The following is a 22,189-nucleotide window of genomic DNA, read 5'->3' as shown; positions in this document are numbered from 1 at the left end:
AACGGTACAGGCTTATTTAGCACATAGAAATGACCTTACAGATGTGCTCTGATGTGCTATTTTGGACAAGCAGGATTTCACTGATGGCAGCACCGCTTACCGGGCAAGAATCCCTCCTCACCCAAAACTCAGATGTAAATGCAACAAAGGGTCCAGAGAGGCCGGCTTTGACAGTGAGTCCAGGAATGGAGATAGTACATCTATGGTCCTGGTTTTGTTGTCAGGGGCAGGGGTCTTGTGGGACCATGGCCACACTCAGTGCAGGGATTAAGGGCACAGTCTGGCCATCAAACAGCCTGTTGGAATCCCAGCTTTACTGTGGACTGGCTGTGTCCCCTCAGGCAGGTTGAATATCTTCTCTACACCTCACAAAATAGATTCTGATGACATCTCCCTGGAGGGGAGCTGTGAGCACCAGAGGGGTCAGTCACATTGAAAGGGCTTAATGTGGCATCAGGAATACAGTAAACACTGTGTTTATTATTTTTCACCACAACCAGGAGAGAATGTCCCTCAAAACCTCTCTCTGCTCTCATGTCATGCTGCCAATCAATTTTCTAATTACTAATTTGGATTCTCTTAATGCCATAATACCAGAAAAGTGGAGTGGGGTGTGGGGAGCACCAGCGCTCCCACCTTTGAAAAGAATAATTCTCTTATTGCTAAAGAAGAGAATGGCATTCTCGTTTATAGCTCCATCCCATCCATTCATTATTCACTCACTCATTCGATAATTACTTATTGATTACTGAGTCTGTGCTGGAGCAGAAATCACTCCTGGGGGCGATGTACACGGGGCTTCCAAAGGCCTCTGTAAACACGGGGGGTAGGGAGGACATATGAGAAGGCCTGGTATCGGGGTGCTGACACTGCACCCTGTACAGCTCACTGCTGACCACTGGTTTTGTGGTTTCCTGGTGCTGGAAAATGGGGTATAAATCCCTACACACCAGAAGTGCCTTTTGTCCTGGCAAGGAGAGGCTTCCTAGGATCTGTGGGCTGTCTCCAGGGAGGCCAGGTGAGCTCCGTGAGATTTGTCCACCTCTCCCCAGGGCACGCTCTTCTCTAAGCATAAGGTTTAGGATTTCACCGTCTTTTCCTGCTACCACTCTCCTCTTCCCCGTGAACCCACAACTTGACATTTCCCCTCTCACGGGGTAGAACCTCTGTCAGGCCTCCGCGGGGGATGGGAGCGTCGCAGTGGAGATCCTTTCAGCAGCAGGCAGGATCTGGTGCCCAGTGACCTGCCATCTCCATTTTTCTTCCATTAGTGCCCGACTCCTGTTCCCTGCTGGGGGAGGGCCTCGCTGCTCAGCTGGTCAGATAAGAGGACTGTAATATCCTGCCCAGGGCTACCGGGGAGATAAGGGGCTCTCTCTGTCAGCAGGAAGATACTAGCTCAGTTGGGTAATGAAACACATTCAAACAGGCCAGCCCCCTACAAGGGAGCTAATAAAATTCCTAGCACACAAAGCTCTCCTTGCTCATTTGGTCTCCTTTTATCAACAAATGAAAGGCCTTGTCATTTCCTGTCTCTCAAAATCACTTTTATTGAAACCTAGAAGGAAATGAATTTGCTCCCCCAGAGTGGGCTGTCGTTCGAGGCTGCCGTCAGCTGGCCAACCATGTCCCTGCCGACACCCACCTGGCCCCATGTACCCCCACTGTCTCCTCTGTGCTCACCCCTGAACCAGATAGGGAAGAGGTGTCTCGAAGCCTTGGGAAGATTTCAAAGTTCCCCGTCAGGAGATTCAGCCAGCTGGGGCCTGTGATGGCCTCTGCCTTTATTTTGGCTTCAATTATGGATTTAGCCACGTGGTTGTATGCCTGGGCCTCCAGCTGGACCCAGGTTCCGTTCATCAGCCAGAGGGTGAAGCAGGGCACCCATGTGAAAATGGAAGAACTCAGCCCCATGACAGCTCTGTGGAAATGCAGAGCACCCTCCCTGGCGGTCTTGGTTGTTGAAATCACTTATCTTCTGCTTGAAAATATGGTGGTGCTTCAAATTGTTGAAGTCTACTGGCGTGTGGCTTCAGGGGCTTTGCAGGGGCAGCTGCTGGCTTCCGGTGAGGGAACCGTTAGGGGCACAACAAACTTGAATGCTATCTTTAAAAATAGAGAAGAAAATATTTAGCTAAAGGGGAAGCGTTGATTATTACATCAATGTTGGTAAAATAATCAACCGATCCAATGAAAAGTGGGGTGACCCTGATTACAGTAGGTTAGTTAGGAAGTTTTCACTTTCCCCTTGCTCATGCTGATGCATATATTCTGAGAGTTTTGCTGGTTCATGGAGGTGAGCAAAGTGCAGGCACAAAGTATTTCATTGGTCAGATCAGTTCTTGACCTAGTGCATGTGAATTAAAATTCTGCTTATCCCAAATAGTCTTGTAAATTTGAAACTTGGACATATTTTGTGTCACTTCAGACTATGCGGGTTTGAGAGCACATGGCATAAAACATTAACAACATTTCATTTTATGAGGAAAGGTAGAAGTATGAATTTTCCCAATTGAAAATGAGTTGAGACTCACAGTTTCAAAGCAGGAGAGCCCACAGAACTGTGAGCTGCATTCTTGTTGCTTCTGGGCGTGGGCATCTCCTCACAGATGACAGAATCCCCACGTCCTTAGGGCTAGTTTTGGATTATGCTTTGGGATTCGGCATATTTTGAATTATCCAAGGTCCTCAAAATGTATCCATTAATGAGTATAATAGTCCTACACCAAATTAGGATCAACCATAAATAATTGGAAGTGTTAATAGGAAGGCACTAGATATGATCTCATTCATCCCAATCCCTCATTTATACATTCCCATAGAATTGTTGAACCAAGGCCCTCGGCTAGAGCATGGAAGAGCTAAGGCCAGATCTGAGGCTCTTGAAGCACATGCTTTTTCCACATAAAAGGATGAGATTCTTCATTTCACTCTTCCCACAAACCCTTTCCAAACATCTTCAGGTGCCTTGCACTTTGTCCCAGGACCACCAGCCTTTGTGCCCTGCAGAGGTCAAGCCTGGCTCCTTTCTGGGCACCCCTCTGTAGGGGCCTCCCTGGCACGTCCTGGCCCAGCTCCGACTTCCCTCCTCTAGCAGCAGCCTGCTTTATGGCTACTACTGGCCATCCCATGCTGCATTCCGATGACCACTGTCTTGTTCGCTCCCCATGTCACCCCGAGCTATGGAAGGCAGCAGGCATGCTTTCTTCACATATGTCCCTGGGGACCCACCTGGCCAGCTTAACAAACCCACATCAGCAAACATTGCCATCAGCACGGAGGGTCCGTGTCAGGAGCTGTGCTGAGGGGAACCCAGCTGAGATTCACAACTTCTCCACAAAGCAGATGCCCCCTCTCTGGTCCACATGGAGTTGAGCCAGGACTGAACCCCCCGTTCTCTGACTCCCATGTCATTCCCTTCCCTTTGTGCTTCAGCCCAGAATCAGGTCTGTGTTAGCTCCATGAGTCATGAGCTGTGATTGTTGTTCCTGCTTGAAAATGAATGAAAAGAGGCTCAGGTGGGTACTGTGGCTGCCTGAGTCCCAGGGCCCAGACCTTTCCTGTTGACCCTGTGGCCCAACCCCCACGGCTCTAGGTACCTCCCTTCCCTACCCCATGGTCTCGTTGCTTTCCATTTGAGCATGTAATCTGTTGGCTATTGTGTATGGGAGCTTGTTTTATAACTAAATATTAATAACTGAAATGTCTTCTTGTGTTGTTATTCCTTGGCAGTTTGCAGATTCATTTAACTTTAATCCCCACAAATGGCTTTTGGTGAACTTTGACTGCTCTGCCATGTGGTAAGTTTCCCGTGTTAGAGCCCATTACTCCCCACTCACTGCTGCTCAGAACAGTGGCCTCTTGGAAAGAGAAGCCTGGTAGGTGTTGAGATGCTGCTCTTGGAGAGGCACACATAATACTTATTCCTTACTTTTGTTTCTGAACCATGGGTGAGATTCTTGCAAAATCTTACCCTGGATGTAAACCTAGAACATATTATTGCAGCATATTGGCACAAGGAAAGAGAAGGTTTTCACAGAGAACATCTATAGTTTGATTTATCGATAATTAAAGACAAATGCAAAGAATTTCACTACATATTTCTAATTCAGTTGTTTCTGTGTTTTTATTCTTAGCTGTTTAACAAATCTAAGTCTAAAAGCCTTAAGAAAAAATAAAAGTAATCCCATTTTCTAAGAAGTTCCTCGGAAAATCTTAGCAGTGTCATAACCATGTTGGTTATATTTAGAGCAGGAAAAATAATTCAAAAATTAAAGTGGATGATATTCCATCACACAGACAATATTTAAAGAAAGGATGATGGGTGGGAGTGGAATAGGATCTCCAGGAACTGGTTCTTCTAAGTATATTAGGGTAAGAAGTCAGTTCATCAGTCTTAAGACCAGGGGGCTTTGCATGAGTTTTGTGCAAAATCATTCAGTATGTAATTAAGTAAGTGCTTTTTCACCTTAGAAAGGTGGGGGAAGCACCTCTCACCCAAGCCAACATTAAATCTGTCTTCCAGTTTACCAAATAATCAATTTGCTCTTTCACTAGTTTATCTACAGAGAAGCCAAACCTTTAGCACCTTTCTTCTGTTCAAATCACATTCTTTTTTGTTAGTCTTTGCCTTTAACTTTGATATGTGATCGTTAAACCCATTCATATATGGGCATTTCAGACTTTGTTTGAAATAGTAACAAGAATTTACAGTAGTTAAAGCTTTTATGAATGTTAGGATTCTGTGGTATTCTTGTGGTTTAGGTAAAATCTATTTTATCTAAAGTGACACACATTATTGATAACTTATACAGTGTGTCAAAAGTCTCTTTCTTCAAACTTTAATTCAGATGAAAATATAATTTAGCTCTGCTGGGGTATTCGGTCAGTTGCAAAAACTGAGTGAGTTGGAGGTCAGATTACTAGTCCTGAATTTGTGGCTGACACAGAACCAGCAGGGGCTCCCCACAGAGACAGCAGGGACCCCCTGCCTGGATCAAAGACTTACTAATAAGAGAACAGAGCCACTTTTGTTCAGCTGTCACTGATGCTGGTTTCTCTCTGAATACTGGATATAGTCCTGATTTTAGGCCAGGCACCTGCACCCTGAAGGCCAAAGGTGAAAATGGACCACAGCATCCCCCCCTCTTCCGTTTGTAGGGCAACTGCTCCTTTGCCCACCTGATCCATGGGTCTGCTAAGTGTGTTCAGGCCAGGTTAGACAACCTTGAGGGTTTGCAGACATAAAGGTTTGCGGGCAGTGTCTTGTGTTAACAAATCTCTGTGTAAAACAGGAAATTTAATCAAGGAGAACTTTATTGCTAAAAAACAATTTGCACACCAGGAAGGTCACAGCCCATGTCTATGAACCAAAAGTGTGTTCCTAGGAAACACAAAGTTGTTTTCACAGAAGTTTCTATGCAGGTTCCCATTCAGGTCCGCTTATGCAAATGAGGGGTGCAGGCCTGTGTGGTCCTGATCGGTTGATGGGAATCACCCAGTCCATTGGTGGACTTTCCAGCTCTGTCTGCTTCATGCTGGTTCTGCTTCACGGAGCTGATGTCAGTCCGTGGTTCTGATAGCACAGAACGTGTGTGGCCTCCTGTAAATCTGTGGCCGTCTGACTCCACTTTGTTTTGGGCCTTACTGAGCCTGATGAAATCCATCCGGTTTTCTGGTGTAGCTGGCTTTGGGGGAGGGCAAAACTCACTTGGCTTTGTCTTATCTTCATACTTGCAACATAGTGATGGAGTCGGGAGAGACTGAGGGCTGAGAATCCACTCACAGGCTTTTTTTTCACTGTCCTGACTTTCCATGGAATCAAATATATATATTTTGCTATTCTGAGAGGTTATTGTGGTAAAATAAGGTATCCTAACCCGATAGAATTAAAATAATAGGGACGCCTGTAAGAACCGGATTTCAGAAAGAGCTGAAAACAGGCAAATACTAAATTGTGGATTTTTAGAGCTGTGTTAAAAGATTTTATTAATATAACAGAAAAGATGTAAGTGGATTTTTTTTTATTGCTCTCTGGCTTTTTTGTATTCCTTAAAAGCACAAGTGTCTCTCTTTCGTTAAATGAAATTTTGCCAGTGGTTAGTCTGTAATTTAAAGTAAACACACTAGTTATATTCTCTGAATATTGAAATGGACAAGATAATTGAAGTTTCTAGAACTTGCAATCATTACAAACACAGTAAATACGTTTCATAATGATTTCATTATTCTGTTCATTAGCTTTTCATTGTTCATTTGGTATTTTGAATCTTTTATATGTAAATTATTTTATATGTAAAAAATTTCTTAATCTGATAAAAAAAAACTACCAATAAACTATAGTAAATTTGTTCTTAATGGTGAAATTTTAGCAGCATTCTTTTTAAAGTCAGGAAAAAATGAGGATTCCCATAATTCTGCTCAGCCCTTAATGTCTCCTTAATATCAGATCTTCTCCAAAGAAAGCCTAAAATTCCATACATACTAGAAGCCCTCATTCAAAAGAGAGCTTGCTCCCTATTGTCGATTTTTTTAAAAAACAATGTAAGAAGCCAACACAGGAGTAGCCATCCCTCATCCCTTAGGACCAGCCCTCAAGAGTGTGTCTGTGTGACAGGGACAGCATTTCCTCACTGTGAAGCTTAGAAAGGACATTTTTGTGTGTGTGTGCTCATGCAAGTGTATGTTGTATGTGCACACACATCTGTTTGTTTAAATACAGTCTTGCCCTTCACAGCACAAGGAAAAGCAAAGCTAGTACTTAAACACTGGAGAGCAGACAACCACACCCAGCAGCGCTGATAAGCGCAGTGTAGTGGGACACGGGAAATATGAGGAAGTGGACACATGTAAAGCTGCAGCAGGGCTTGGGAAGAAGGACAGTGTAAGGGGTGCGTAGCATGCAGTGAAAGCAGGACTTGGGGGCCAGAGTTACACAGAAAGCAGTGAGCTAAGGACCCAAATGAACCTATAAAACAGCAACAGAATAAACCCCAAGAAACTGGAAGGAGGGAAATAGTAAAGAGTAAGAGATATTAATGAAATAGAAAATAAGGGCACAGTGGAGCAGATCAACAGAACCGCATAGGACCCCTTGACCTGTCCTAATAAAATAGGTGATCTCTGGAAAGATGGGTCAGAAATAGAGGCAGGTAAACTGCACTGGAAATGTTAAGGGTAGCCACAGACTCGGCAGAGATTTAAAACATAGTAGACAAGCACTGTGATTGCACCATGCAGATGTAGGTATTGATAACAACAAAAAGCACATACTGAAACAGACTCCAGAATTAATAGGAAATCTGAAAAATCTTGCAGCTCTTTAAGATAATGAGTCCATAGTTAAATTTTCACAGAGCAGAAACATCCCAATTTTTATAATAGCAATCTCAAACCGGGAAGGCGTTTATCAGTGCAATCATACATGTAATTCACAGTTGGGAGGGCCCACACCCTCCTCATATCATGAAGTTAGTGTAACTCTGATTCCCAAGCCAGATGAGAAGATGAGAAAGAAAAGCTACACGACAAGCTAACAAGCCTAAATATGAAAATTCTAAGTCAAACATTGGCAAATAAAATTCAATGATGTTTAAGGGAAAAAAAGACAGTATATCATGGCCAAAATGTGTTTATTCCAGATATGCCAGGGCGATTTAAAGGTATTACAAGATTATTAAATGTCACTTATCATGTTAATAGTAAAGGAGAACAACGTTACCACATTAGATGAGGAAAAAGCATTATGTAAAATTCTATACCTATGCAGAACAAAAACTTGGAAAATAGGTACAAAGGAGACCTTTCTTAATCTGATAAAAAAAAAAAGCTACCAATAAACTATAGTAAATTTGTTCTTAATGGTGAAATATTAGCAGCATTTTTTTTAAAGTCAGGAAAAAATGAGGATTCCCATAATTCACACTTCTGTTCAACATTGTTCTCCTGACCTGTGTGATAAGAGATGCTAAAGAGTAAAGGTGGAAGGATTACAAAGAAGGACATAAAGCTCTCATTATTCTCAGAGGATCTGACTATCTACAATACAAAGAGAATCTCCAGGGTAAGTCTTATTAATAAGATGGCACAGCAAGATTTCTAGATGCCCATTTTTTAAAGTTGTGCTTTTTTAAACATATATAATAAACAGTACCTGTAATTTTTTAAAAAAGAAATACTCTTTATAATAGCAAGACAAGATATTAGGTTACTATGAATAAATTTATCAAAGCTCTAGATTTTTGTGAAGAAAATTATACAAGTTTTGGAAGTCACTCCAGAAGTCCTAATACGGGGTGGTACATTAGGTACACAGAGAAGGAGACTCAATATTAGACTTCAGTGCAATCCTAATAAATCTCCTGGCTGTACTTTTTGTGGAACTCAATAAAGCTGAGCCTAATATTTACATGGGCCCAGAATAGCCAAGAGAATAGGGAAGAACAATGTGGGGATCGTGCCCTGCCTGACATCATAGTGTGTGTGAAGTGACAGTGGTTGAGCCAGTGCAGTGCACCCCAGCACAGTCAGGCAGGGATCAGAAGAGGATGCCAGAAATGGCCCACAAGTATCTGGCTTAGCATTCCTAAGATTATAGGATTTTTACAATCCAGTATACAATTCAGAGGCAGACAACCTGATAGAAAAATGAACAAAGATTTCCTCACAAGGGTGAAATAGGAGTGGTCTCTTAATAAATGCAAAGTTACTCACTCCATTAATAATTAAAAATGCAAACTAAAATCACAGTGAACCATTGTTGATTGTGGAAAATAAAATGCACACTCAGTGCTGGCCAGAACATGGAGCATGGGAGCTCTCGGGGTTCCACAACCTTGAAGCTTAGTTTGTCCCTGCCATCAGCAAGGTTGTAGATGCCATGCTTTCCCTGCCCCGTCCTATGACTGGACGCACGTCCCAGAGACTGTCTGCAGCAGGCACACCAGGAGTGTTCAGGACTGAGAAGTGTGTCCAACAATGAATAGGAAGCAGTAGGAGATGGGCAAATTGTGACCTGTTCCCAGGGTGGAATCTGGGGAGGGTGCCAACAAAAATAAAAAGCACGTTATAGAAAAATACACAGAGAACAATGCCATTTATGTTTACGTCATATTTAGAAGCTTGCAAAACAATACCAAAGATTACGTAGGAATTTGTACAGAAAATGTTGTGGAACCCTGTGGCAGTGATAAGTCCATGTGGCCTCCTCTGGGAGGTGGCGAGAGGAAGGGACATCCCAGATCTAACTGTACATTTTCTGTTTTTCATAAACAGTGAGGTGGATATATTATTTTTTATACCTTTTGCATCACTTCAACACTGCATAATTTTTTAAAATTAAAAACACAGCTCCAAGATCATTGCTGGTATCAGGGGGAAGTGTGATCTTCATTTACAAAGGACAGAATTCTGCTGATATTCATGAGTATTTCTTGCCCTTTTTCACTCACTGCTCCCCCTCTTAAGGCTGAGCACAGAGCCCTCCCTAGCCCAGAGAGACCAGAGGAAATTCCTCCACTGGCTCATATGATGCCCACCATGCAACAAAATTCCTGCTCACACATGCACATCAGCTGCCATCCGTTTTCTTCCAAAGGTCAAAGGGAGAGGATGACTAGACAGCTTATTATTGCTTACTGACCGAGTCTGCCTTTAACCTTTGAAGAAACAACACCTCAGTTGCCTTTCATAAGTAAATCTTGCCCTTCTTCCCATCTCCTCATTGTAAACCACATTCTGACACCCATTTCACACTCACTGGGCTTTATCCGTCAGGGACTCTCACATTATGTTTGCTTTCAAGCCTACCGTTCTGCCATCTCCTCTCCAGTTTGCCCCTTAGGATATTCTGTTTGCCTCAAAACTGCTCTGAGCTGGTGTCCATGTTGCCAAATGAGGCTGAAAGGCAATGCTCATAAAGCTCAGTCCCTCAAATCCCAGTCCAAAAGAGTTCTCACCTGAGTTACCTGGAAGGACTGTCACTATGCGCGACCCGTCCGAGGGGCACACAGGTGTGAAAGGATTGAGTTGAGGACAGCACGCTGCAGCCCCGGGCCTCGCTCTCACCGTTAAGCGCTCTCTCTGTTCACCCCACTGGCTGGGATGATGCCCATCAGGGCCTGGAAGCGCAGAGCAAATTCTAGCCTTAGGGTGTCATTCACTAGCTCTGCAGACACCAGCTAGTGTCCCGTGATGCCATTATTCTGACACGGCCTGACTGGAGTTAGCCCGGACCCCCGGGGTGAGGGGCTTGGTCTCACAGGGCAGTCACAGGCAGTGGGGTCCCAACTTATCCTCTTCCACCCAATGCGGCTGTAAAACTGGGGGTTACCACAGCCTCTACCCTTTCAGGTTTGATAATTTGCTAGCACAAATTCATAGCACTCAGGAAGGTGCTTTCCATACATTTGCAGGTTTATTATGGAGGAAACAAGCAAGCAGCCAAATGGCAGCGAGGCTGGGACAAGGCGCGGGTGGGGGTGGGGCTCAGAGCGTCCCCTCCTCCAGGAGCTGCTAGCTCCGGGTGTTTAGCCACCACCCATGGTATAGGGGACTTTATGGAGGGTTCGTTCCACAGGTATGATTGATTGACTAGCTCAATCTCAAGTGCCTCTCCTCTGCCTAGAGATTGGGGGTGTGGGGTTCAGAGGTCCACCCCTCCCCTCTGATCAGCGATTGGTTTCCCTGGCAACCAGCCCCCACCCTGAAGCTCTCTAGGGGCCCAGCCACCTGTTATCACCTGGCATACAAAAGCCACCTTATCACTCTAGGATTCCAGGGGTTGTAGGAGCTCTGTGCTGGGGGCCAGAGACAAGACCAAATACTTAATCTTTTATCATCCTGCCCCAGTGCTTGGAGCTCCAGAAATCAATGCTGTGCTGCAGTGAGGTTGGGTGGTGGGGTGCAGATGGGGCTCTCGTGCAGGGGACCTTCTGAAGCCAGAGCCCCATCTAAGGTACCTCCTCATTAAGCCCATCATCTGTTGTCTAAAACCAGGGTGAAGAAGAGAACAGACCTCACAGGAGCCTTCAAGCTGGACCCTCTCTACCTGAAGCACAGCCACCAGGACTCAGGTAAGCAGCCCTTGGCTTGTGGCCTGCTTCTACTTTGGTTTCCATCAGAGCTGAACTCGAAGCAGAGGATGGGGGAGGAAGGCTCAGGGACACACAGCCTGACCGCCAAGTGGGCGCGGACCCCAGGCAATGGGCACTGATGGGGAGCTGGTCAGAGCAGGAGCTGGGAGGGGAGGGCTGGGCACAGCCGTCCTTGTGGGTACGGACGTCTCCCATGCGGAAACTATAAAACAACAACTGGCCTTGTGTCTCTCTGAAAGAGAGTTTGCACCCGCTTATGCCAATACCACAGGGGAGGAGAAGAAAACGAAGAAAGCTGGGCTGGGGGTGGGGAGTGAAGAGATGCCCCAGGGCAGGTGAGTGTTCATCTCATCCCTTTGGTGCAGACCTGCTCTCCATGGGACCACAGATGGTGCCATTATGATGGGCCCAGTGCCCGCCCATGAAGTCTGGTGGGGAAGCTGGGGGCCGGCTGCCTAGGTGGTCACAGCCCCCAGGTTGGGGCAAGGCCCCCAGGATTTTAGGCTGCCTACAAAGCTAGTCCAGGAAGTGTGCGGTGAAAAGAATGAGCAAGCCCAGGCAGGATTACCAGCCTTCCAGGGGATGAGGGCAAGAGGACAGAGTGTTAGCACCTAGAAGAGGAGGAGCGGGGAGGGGGCCGGTGTGCCTAGGGTGGCCAGCTCTCCAAGGCCACAGAGGGCACAGCATGGTGAAGTGGGGCAGCCTCCGGTCTGGCTGTGGGCTCCCCAGTGACCAGGGCAGAGCGGGGACACAGACAGGTGTTCGTGTTATGAGGAACAGGGCTTTCCCTGGCACAGAGATGCTGAAAAATTTCTCCAGTGCCTTGTGCCTTCATGAAACAAAATGGCCCATTCATGCTCACTGTCCTAGCCTGCAGGCCATGGCCAATACCACGTCATGTTAGTGCAGGCCAGCCTCTGAGGGCTTGCCCAGGGCCTGGAAAGCCAGATTTCTCTGCTATTCTAAGCAAAGACAGAAGTCTGATATTTCAAAGATGATCTCAGTGATACAATTTTTTTTTTAAAACATGGAATGAAAAATTCTAGAATGTGAACAGGATTGAAATGGTATAATTATTTGTGAATTTTTAAAGTTTTTCTCTACATTTTTAAAATAAGCCCTGGAAAAGATTATAATTACAACTACTATTTTTAAGTGCAGCACATCTTTATAATTCCACCTGATTTCTTGCCCAAGATCACCACGTAGAAACTTCCATCTGACTCTTGTCCAGCGTTCTTTCCTCTGTATGATCCTTGGATATACTGTTTAAGGGGGGACTAAAACGGGAAGCAGTGATTTTTCATAGCCACTGTGAAACCATTTCAATCCAGGATGATGAAAGGACTCACCGGATGCTCAGTGGTATCTGCTCTGGCCAGACCCTGGACCCAGATCCAAGAATATGGAGAGGAACACCCAGCACAAGTGTTATTCCTTCATTTATTTTAATCCTTCTTTATATCACAAATTCACCTCCCCACACAAGAAGGAAGGCATGGGACCTGACTGCCAGTTTACTACTGGGCACTAGAAGTCTCAGATTTCATGCTTATGAACTGCAGAAAATGAAACAAATGGGAATCCTTTCATAATTTAGCATTTCCAACCTGTGTTCCAGGCGCCCTGTTCTCTGGAACCCCCTTGAATCTGTCGACTTGGGCTGTGTCACAGAGAACACCTAGCCCCTGTCCTTGGTGGTCTGTGTGTGGTCCAGGACATGATGGATGGGACACAGGAAGTGTACCTTGAAGACGAGTATTATGCACATGATCAGCCAAGTGTCTAATGGTTTTATTTATTTTTCTTTCTTTTCCTCTTTTCTAGGGCTTATCACTGACTACAGGGTAAGTGGGAGATTGTCCCGCTGAGTTCCAGGTGGTCATCCAAACTGAATGGGGTGCCGGGTGCTGTCATGGGCTCTAACTCATGCTGCCTCCAATTCAGCTCACAGTCAGGGTCTTGCTGAGGACACCGTCCAGCTGAGTCCCAACCAGAAGATTAGGACAGGCAGTGGGCAGCTCTGCGGAGCCCCCAACTTTAGGGCTCAGGCTAGGAAGGAATAATCTTGGCGCTCTTCAGAAAGGTGACACCCAGATTCCTCTGCAAGGATGGCACTGTCCTTAGGCTGTGCAGCCCCTCTGTTCTGCGCTGTGCTGGCTACCAGGGAGCTGCTGTTCTGAGACACATCTGAGACCCCTTGCTCCTCTCTGATGGCTGCTTCTTGCCCAAGAGAAAATGTACCAACCCCTCCAGTGTCCTCTGATATCCCAGTTTCTCCTTATGCCCCTTTGTACCTTGGAATAACGAAGTCCTGCCACTACAGCCTATGAGGTGTCTGTCCTGGGAACAGCTTTCATTTGGTCCTCCTGCTGTTTGGAAAGGACCTGCATCCGGGCAGGAATGCAGCCTTGGGTCCTGAGAGCCCAGGCTCTTCCTTGAGGGAGGTAGTCCTGGGCTCAGCAGGCGAAGGACAAGAACACCACAGACACCATCGTTTTGTTCAAAAAGGTTAGAAGCCCTGACCTAAGGTGGTCACAGCCCCCAGGTTGGGGCAAGACCCCCAGTATTTTAGGCTGCCTACAAGGCTAGTCCAGGAAGTGTGGGGTGAAAAGAATGAGCAAGCCCTGGCAGGATTACCAGCCCTCCAGGGGATGAGGGCAAGAGGGCAGATTGTTAGCACCTAGAGGAGGAGGAGGGAGAAGGGGGCCGGTGTGCCTGCTGGTGGGCGGCCGGCTGATGATGGGAAGGTAGCACCATCTGCCACCAGTTCTCTGGTGCTGGGCAGAGTGGGCACCCTCATACTCCTTTCACAGATCTGGAGACAGAGATTCAAAGTTAAAGAATTTGCTGTGCCTAATTAACAGAGAACCAAGAACCTTGGTCAAAAACTCCCTGGCCCAGCCACACAACCTCCCATGATATTGAGGAAGCTGCATCTTCCTGTTCATTTTGGTGGCTTATCACGAGTAGAAATAGGATTTAAACATTTTTAATTGCAGAGAGAAAAGTACCCAGAAATAGTTCATTTGATATCCAAGAGAGGGAGAGGGAGAATTGCTCGCTCGGCATCTTCTTTTTAAGCTTCAATAGAAAAGTCACAATGAAGTGCCACTACTTCATCTTCCCAAACAGCCCCAGCCCTTAATCCCCTCTGTGTCCTTTCTTGCTGGCGTTAGTATGTTTATAACATTGGAGCCACACCGCATGTGGAGTGCCAGCCAGCTGACAAATTCAGGAAAAACCAGGGATAGTGTATTAGGACCAGCAGGGTGGGATGTACTTTCTGGTGGCAGTGTGACCTGCAGGTCATTCGTGGCAGCCAGTGGGGCAGGAAGAGAATATTGCCCTAGAAAATGGTACCCAGCAGAGGGGTGTGGGTTTGGGCTCCCTCCTTCTTTGTTCCTGTAGACAGAGAAATCAGTGAAAGAACCCCCACCCCAATGGAGGTAAGCTCCACACCTCCCTGCCTGCTCACCGTGGCAAACCTCTGCTGACTTAGTGCAGTGAACACAGTGCCTCCCACATAAACATCTGCTCCATCCTCATCTGTCTTGGAGTTTTGCAAAGAAAGCCTTTTGCTGTGGGGGCTGCTACCTCCACATTGGCTTTGTCACCCAAGATGGGGCCTGGCAGCTGGCAGCTGGCCTCCAAGAGAAACATGCAGAGCCATGAGTCAAAAAGGACGCCAGTTCTTAGCACACGCCTCCCTAATGCAATGTTTTGTTTTGTTGCAGCATTGGCAGTTACCTCTGGGTCGAAGATTTCGTTCTTTGAAGATGTGGTTTGTTTTTAGGATGTATGGAGTTGAGGGGCTGCAGGCCTATATCCGCAAGGTGACTGCTTTTTCACTGTTTATCTGGGAGGGCTTAAACTTTATAAATAAGATGTTTTAATAAGCAAATAAGTGATAAGAGATAGTTTGGGCTGTTGAGATTAGGGTATTTATAAGATGCATGATTATGTAAGACAATGCATGATTATGGATCTTCTAGACACTTCCATGAAGATGACAGGTTTTCAGCTGCAAGAGACTCAAATGAAAACACCACTTGGCTGGGACTTTAGGCGCATGTTGCTCACAGTGAGGTCACATCAACAACGGCAGTAGTGAGAACACAGTGTGATTTTTCCAAAACCTGCCAGCAGGGGAGACTCACAGAGCTGGATGGGGATGCGTGTCACCTAGCCCAGTGGCTCCCGGATATGCCCCTAATCAGCAGCACATACATGGCCTTGGTCTCGTGGGAGTGGCCCCAGCCACTTCCATTTTAGGAAGTGAACCAGGTAGCTGTGATGAGCATTAATATGTGGGAACCGGTGACCTCCTCCCAGTCCACTACCCTGCTTTTTTTTTGCTTTTGAACAATTGAGGAAATTGAGGCCAGAATACCTGCTAGGACCTGCCTGCCCAGTTAGCCAGCTCCAGAAGACCTGCCTGACCTCCAGCTGGGTCCCTCGCATGCTGGTCCTTCCTCAGCTGTGGCCCATCTCGGTGGGCAGATGTCCTCAGGCTCCATGGGAACGAGGCAGCCTGTGGTTTCTGGCTTTCCTTCATTTCACATTCTGGGCCACAGCTTGGCCCCTGTACAGCTGGGACACAGTGGAATGGCCGCAGGCTCCCAGGCTGGCGTCTGTCTCCTTACATGGCCTCTGTAAGGACCCATGTGGGGTCAAGGCCTAGGGCAGGAGTGTGCGTGCCAGTTTATGGGTCTGAGATGTCTTCAAATACAATGAGATTTCAGGCTCCTTTGCTTAAAGGAGAAAAAGGAAGTCATTTATCTCACCATAACGGGTCCAACTTGAAGTTCAGGGACAGCTGGGTGTGATGAAGCTGCTTCACAGTAAAAACACTGCATGGCTGGCTCTGAAGGGCTCCCGTCCTGCCTTGCAAGGAGGGGCGGTATGGGGATGGTCTAACCTGTCCTGGGCAGGCTGTACCTCCTCCCCGCCAGCTGTTCCATTGGTGGGGGAGTGACCTGACACCACAAAGTCTTTGGTGCCCCCTAGTGGCACCAGGTTTATTACATGCAGGGAAGAGCTCATTGGTATGGTGACTCAGTTCCAAGAACACTTTGAGCACAGTACTTGGCTCAGATGCTCTCTGAGCACCAGCAGGTGAAAGCGCCACGCTAGGTGCTAGGTTACATGAGCAACACATGCACTGGTACCAGGGCCAGCATGTGCTCAGATCACACACTGAATCAGCTTTCGAGCTCCTTGAGCATCCAGAAGTCAAACAGGTGGTAGTTCTGTGAGAAGAAAGCAGTTGAATGTGATGGGTACAATGTGATTCACATCTCTTGGTGGCAAGCACGATAGGCTAACAGCCCACAATGGTAGGTGCAGGACTGAAGCTTGGCGTTGGGCAGCTGTTAGCCTCCAGCCTCAGCATCCTTCTCTGCACAGTGGGTATAACACGGCATTGGCTGTGCAAGGCCATCGTGAGGATGGTGTGATGGAGCACGTGGCCCACAGTGGTGTAGGGAGCTGCTCAGGAGATGTCAGCCACGTGTCTTTCCTGGATGCTTAGATACCCTTCACAATGTTTATTCTTAAATTATGAGATTGTTTCTGTGTGATACAAAGAGTCTACTGAACAGAAGATGACGCTTGGTGTTTTTCTGAAGACAGCCCTTCTCTCATGGTTACAAGTTTCTCCATGACCTGTGTGGGAGTGGCTGGTGAGCAGGTCTTGTGCACGCTGGAGGACACGGCTGTCAGCTCCTGACTGAGTCACAGATGTGTGGGCTAACGGGACGACTGGGCTAATGGGGTCCCAGGAGGCTAGTCTGCATAAATGGTGAGAAGAGACTCATGCCATGTCCTCCCTCCTTCCCAAGCATGTCCAGCTGTCTCACGAGTTTGAGTCTTTGGTGCACCAGGATCCCCGCTTTGAAGTCTGTGCAGAAGTCACTCTGGGGCTGGTGTGTTTTCGGCTAAAGGTATGTTAAGTCTTCTTCATATTCTTTGAATGTCATGGAGGGGAAGGTATCATTCATGACCTCGGCTCAGGAGCTTGCATTGGCCCCCCAAGACCCCGGGACTCAGCCCTCATTCCCAGGCTGTGTCCCTTGCCACCCACCCCCCACCATACTCCATACACACTCTTCTTAGAAACTGTTTGCTTGGTCTCCATCAGGTTGAACCTTGGCCCTAGAATACATGCCACTTTCTCCATCCACACACCTCTGCTCCTAGAGCACTCTGAGGACTGGTTCTTTTACAGGTGCACCTGCCAAGGGTGGCCACAGGACCAGCATCAGTGTGGGCTGGGGGCTGGTGAAGAAGGCCATCTCAGGCCCCACGCAGGCGGTTGGCTCTGCCTGTGAGCAAGGGCCCCGGGTTGCTGGTGCACCTAGGCCTTTGAGAAGCACTGGTCTGCAGTGCTCTTTCGTTCTGCTGCCTGACTGTGTCCACTGTGGGAGGGGAGCGGGCCTAGGTGGCCGGGGTATAAACCTGTTTGCTGGAAATCATCATGACTGTATTTCTCAAAGGGCCCCAGAGGTACTGCACACACACACCCCTGCTGTAAACAAAGCTAGGCGAGAGCCTAATGCCTGGTCAGTGCCGGGATGGCTGTGCAGCTGGAGAATCCACCCGCAGAGGTGGCCAGGAGCAGCAGCCGTAGTCCAGCTCTGTCAAGGGCTGTGATCAAAGTGGCCCTCCACTCACATCTCCTTCCCTCACTGACTCTTGGAGCTTTGAGGTGATGATGGGATCAGTTACGAGAAAGCCTGGATGTGACAGAGCGACAGTAGCCTTCTGATGTTCCGATGCAGGGGCTGGACGGGGGCTGCATGATCTGCAGAGACACAACTTGGTGAGCAGCGCAGAAGTGTGCAGAGGAGCCGAGGTCTTGTGTGTTCTGGATGGGCACACAGAGGCCCAGAGCAGTGGTGTCCCAAGTGCAGGGCCCCCGGTGGCCGCGTGTGGTGGCTCACCGCTGGTGTGGGCAGTGTGCCTTGTTAGCCATCAGGAAGTCATTGTGTTTATGTTTTTAGTGCCAGTGTTCCTGTAGGACTTTAACTTTTCAATGTTTAACAGTTTTATTGAGCTGTAATCCATATAGCATATACTTTGCCCACCTAGATTACACATCTTAATGGTTTTTAGCGAATCTGCACAGTTGTATAGACTCATGAAAATCTAATTTTAGAACATCACGTCCTCCAAAGAAACCCCCCACCCCATCCTTAGGATGTGCTTTCTGTCTCCATGGATTTGTCTATTCTGCCCCTGTAAATGGAATTGCCACCATACTGCCTTCTGGGACCAGCTCCTCTCCCTTAGCACAATGCTGTCAAGACTTCAGTTTTCTTTTCATAATTTATGTTGACCCCAAACCCACCTGTGCAGGGTCCTGTCCACTCTTATGTGCAGCCTAGTGAGTCCTCCCTCTCAGGTCACCTGGGTGCTTTTCAGCCAATACACCTTTCCTTTTGTGGCATTTGATTCGTTTCTTCCATTCCACAGATCCACTGGGAATGCATTATGGGAAGGCTTTATGGTTCATTTTCTGCCTCTGCATCTACCTCCTTGTCATTATCTTCTTTTGGTCCCATTCCTCTCCAGTCTGGATTTCAAGCCCTTTACATCATCAACTGCCTCAGCATATACTATGGTCTTTAACTTAAAACAGCTAAACTTTTGCTATTGCTATGGTTTACTTCACTCCGTCCTTATCTCAGCCAGCCCTCTGTTGGTCTCCACTCAGTCTGTTTTCCACCACCTCCCCTCCCCAGCTCCCCTCTCCCAGCAGCTGCCAGACATGAAGGGGCAGCTTCCCGGTTCCCGTTCCACGGTGCAAGTCTGCCCTCTGGTCCAGTCAGTGGGCGGTGGGCCTCGGCCTCCCTGCCCCAGGCTGGCTGCTCCACTCCAGAGGAGGTCCAACAACAGTCCATAGTTTGGGGACATTTTTCCGAGATTCTAGCAATAAGCTATTACACTTCAATTATGCTTCATTTTCTATGTTACTGAGACTTTCTTCTTTTTGTTTCCATGAGACCCCTTCATTGGTGCCATTAGATACCAGAGCTCTGTTGTTTAAGTTCATTAATTTGTGGGTAATATATCTAGAAATCCTTACTTTTTCCTAAAAAATCTGGACCATGGAAAAGTCATCTTTTGACAGCACATTAGACCATGGAGAAATAGCCCTGCAGTGTCTCAGGGCCATGTAAATGTTACTTGGTTGAATGTTTTACCATTGTGAATGAAAGGCAAGTGGGAAAGAGGCTCTCCCTCATATGTGGGAGCATTGCTGAATGCGGGGCTTCCTTGGGAGTCGTTGGAGCTTGAGTCCTCCGGGACCTGAGCACCGCCCCTCTCTCTCGACCCCTTCAGGGTTCCAACAAACTGAATGAAAGTCTTCTGGAAAGAATAAACAGCACCAAGAAAATCCACTTGGTTCCATGTCACCTCCGAGAGAAGTTTGTGCTGCGTTTTGCCATCTGCTCTCGCACTGTGGAATCTACTCATGTGCAGCGGGCCTGGGAGCATATCCGAGAGCTGGCCTCCGACCTGATGAGAGCAAAGAAGGAATAAAAGGCACTGGCACTGCAGGTGAGTGGCTGCAGGTGAGTGTCTGCAGAGGCGCTGCCATCCAGCTCTGTCACTCAATCCTGCTGGGATGGGATTTCCTCCACTGTAGAAAGGGGAAGGTAACACCATCTTCTGTGGAGTCTAGAGAGGTGAAAGAGGCCATGGATTGTAATGGTTCCATAGAAACTTAGGTAAGTTTTTATTTTGTATTCTTTTAGATGAGGCTGTCAGTCCTGTATTTCTATAATTTTCCCTCAGATTTCTTCAGTGTTTATAAAGGCAACTCAGTAGCTAACAGACTTATATATTAAGCTGGAAAACTGTAGATAAATGGCACTCAGTGGAAACATCACAAAGACAATGTGACATACTGGTGATTTACTGTCAGAAAGGGCCAACTTCTTGATGGTTTGGAGAAAGGGCATATTTAGACTCTGGGCCTTCCTGCAGTGGTGAGGGACTTAGCCCACGTGGGTTAAGGCAACCTGAGGACTGTATGCAGCTAGCTCGCAGGGAAAACATTTCACACAAATGCAGCATTTGCAAAAGGGAAGGTCTCGAACATCATGTCTGTTGGAGCCACAACAATCTTAAGAGTCTTTTATGTGAAGAGTGTCATCCTTTTGGAGGTCTGTCTTTTTTCTCTTTGCACCCATTTTGGGGGAGGATAGTGAAGGGGTACCTCTGTGATTGCCTCCCTTAACTTCTGCTTCCCTTTATCTCTCTTCTTTCTCATTTCCCCTGGCCCAGTGATGATAACCTACGGTGGATGTAGAACCCAAGTGTGTGGTACTGATTGCATACACTTCGCTGTCTTTGCTCTTAATTTTATTTGTGAATACCTTAAATATTACAGTGCTCAAAACATAAAAGATTTAAAAATTACACTTTATGTGAGAGGACTTTCCATGGCTGTGAGGTCAAAGATCCACCTCCCAGTCAAAGTATGACCAGAAACACCAGACACTTTTCCTGGTACAACAAGGACCTTTCCCAAGGGGCCCGCCCGCCCAGAGCAACTCCAGAGGTATAGCGTGAGCTTCACTGGAATGCATTAGGGAGAGATCATATTTTCATACATTTCTACTTCTCTATGATAAGTGTGGGGGGGGGAAGTATACACAAAATGACCCACGCCAGGCAGATGCTCTGACTAGCACTTCCTGTGTTTGCACCTACCCCGGCAGGTGAGCCCTATCACGGTCTCAGGATTCTGTGCCATATGCCCACAACTACAGAGGTGCCCTAGGTCTGAAAAGTTATTGGAAACAAGGTCCCATTTCTGACAGAAGTCACAATTACTGTGGAGTCATTATATTTGCTATCAACTCCGTAAAGATGGGGTTCATTTTTTTAAATATAAGATACAAGAGTAAGTCATAATACATGTACTTCTGGGGGCCAGATTAATTACAGCACTGACAATCCTAACACCTTGGTTTACTTGTGCTTTTTTAGGTTATTGTATCAAATTCCCATGGCTAGACTTCTGAGAGAAAGAAGGAACTATCCTATCTTACAGAGGGTAGAAAACAGGGTGCAGATTCTAGTGGACATTGATAAAATGTGTTGCAGAGAAGCCGGGTTGGCAGTAAAATCATTTCTTACAGTTCAGACTCTTCTATATTGCACAGTGCCTCCATCTCCCTTGAGAAATATTACATTCCTTCTCTGAATCCTAATGAGAAGTATACAGAATATGATTCTTTACATTTTTTAATATAGCCACATATTCATGTTATTTTTTTCCCTGTAGAGATCAAAAGTCGAAAAGAAGTCTATCTGAAAGCTGGAAGGAGAGGAAAACAAATACCAGCCTGGCTCCATGGAATTGAGCCTGTGGCCTCACGTTTCTTTCTCTGAAGTTATCCAGAAGCTTGTGATTATGTCTGTTCAGTCTCTTATCAATGAAGAAACATTATTTGCTACATGAAAAGTTAATCCCAGTGGATACAGCTTTGCTTCATCATTTGGCAATGTTTTTGGCTGGTTAAACAAATCATGGGGTTTTGTGTTCTGAAAGTATTCAGGGTAGGAAGGCTCACTGAAATATTTTTCAGGGCCGTCTATGATTGTGGGACTTGAGATTCTAGTGGTGATCTTTAAGTTGTTCTGTCATGTGGCTTAGTGCTTAATAAACAACTTAAAGTGCAATGGTAATTGTGTCTGGTAAGCATTCTTTGGTTCTACATTGTATCATATTGTTAATATGGACTTATCCTTTCAAAATAGCCAAAGCTATGGTATCTTTGGATATTTTAAAACAACATTCACTTATTCAACAAATGTTTATTGAGTACCTTGTACATCAGACACTGTTCAAGATGCATCAACAACGCACAAGTTATATTTGGAGATGACTCCAACTTGTGAAGAACTAAGGTCAGAATCAGAGATCAAGTAGTGCTGGTGTGATAGGAAAGACACTAACTTCCGGGGCCTGGGCTTCCTCATCTGGTCAGTCCCTCTGCCCTTTGGTGTCACACTTAAGCAACTGGAGACTCTTCTTATAACTATAAACACCAATAAGGTGAAGTATTTACTCAGGTAAC

General features: G+C 46.5%; 1 protein-coding gene across 3 annotated transcripts in view; it reads left to right on the top strand.

Annotated features, from left to right (window-relative positions):
• Nucleotides 1-21,790, top strand: part of DDC (dopa decarboxylase) — a 111,451-nt gene extending 89,661 nt beyond the window's left edge. For 2 of the 3 annotated variants that reach the window (XM_036992960.2, XM_017680455.3), the window contains exons 9-15: nt 3,733-3,800; nt 10,996-11,072; nt 12,921-12,940; nt 14,831-14,929; nt 16,937-17,038; nt 19,440-19,658; nt 21,394-21,790. In XM_036992960.2, coding sequence (XP_036848855.1) covers nt 3,733-3,800; nt 10,996-11,072; nt 12,921-12,940; nt 14,831-14,929; nt 16,937-17,038; nt 19,440-19,640 — 567 coding nt within the window. In that variant the 3' untranslated portion in view covers nt 19,641-19,658; nt 21,394-21,790. Of the gene's footprint in view, nt 1-3,732; nt 3,801-10,995; nt 11,073-12,920; nt 12,941-14,830; nt 14,930-16,936; nt 17,039-19,439; nt 19,673-21,393 lie in introns of all 3 variants that reach the window. The other variant, XM_036992961.2, reaches the window with a different exon arrangement.
• Nucleotides 21,791-22,189: the final 399 nt, after the last annotated feature.

This window comes from Manis javanica, chromosome 6, assembly GCF_040802235.1.
Source record: "Manis javanica isolate MJ-LG chromosome 6, MJ_LKY, whole genome shotgun sequence".
In the NCBI taxonomy this organism is placed as follows: Eukaryota; Metazoa; Chordata; class Mammalia; order Pholidota; family Manidae; genus Manis; species Manis javanica.
The sequence above is the reverse complement of the archived record's forward strand: the minus strand, read 5'-3'. Positions and strand labels throughout refer to the sequence as shown.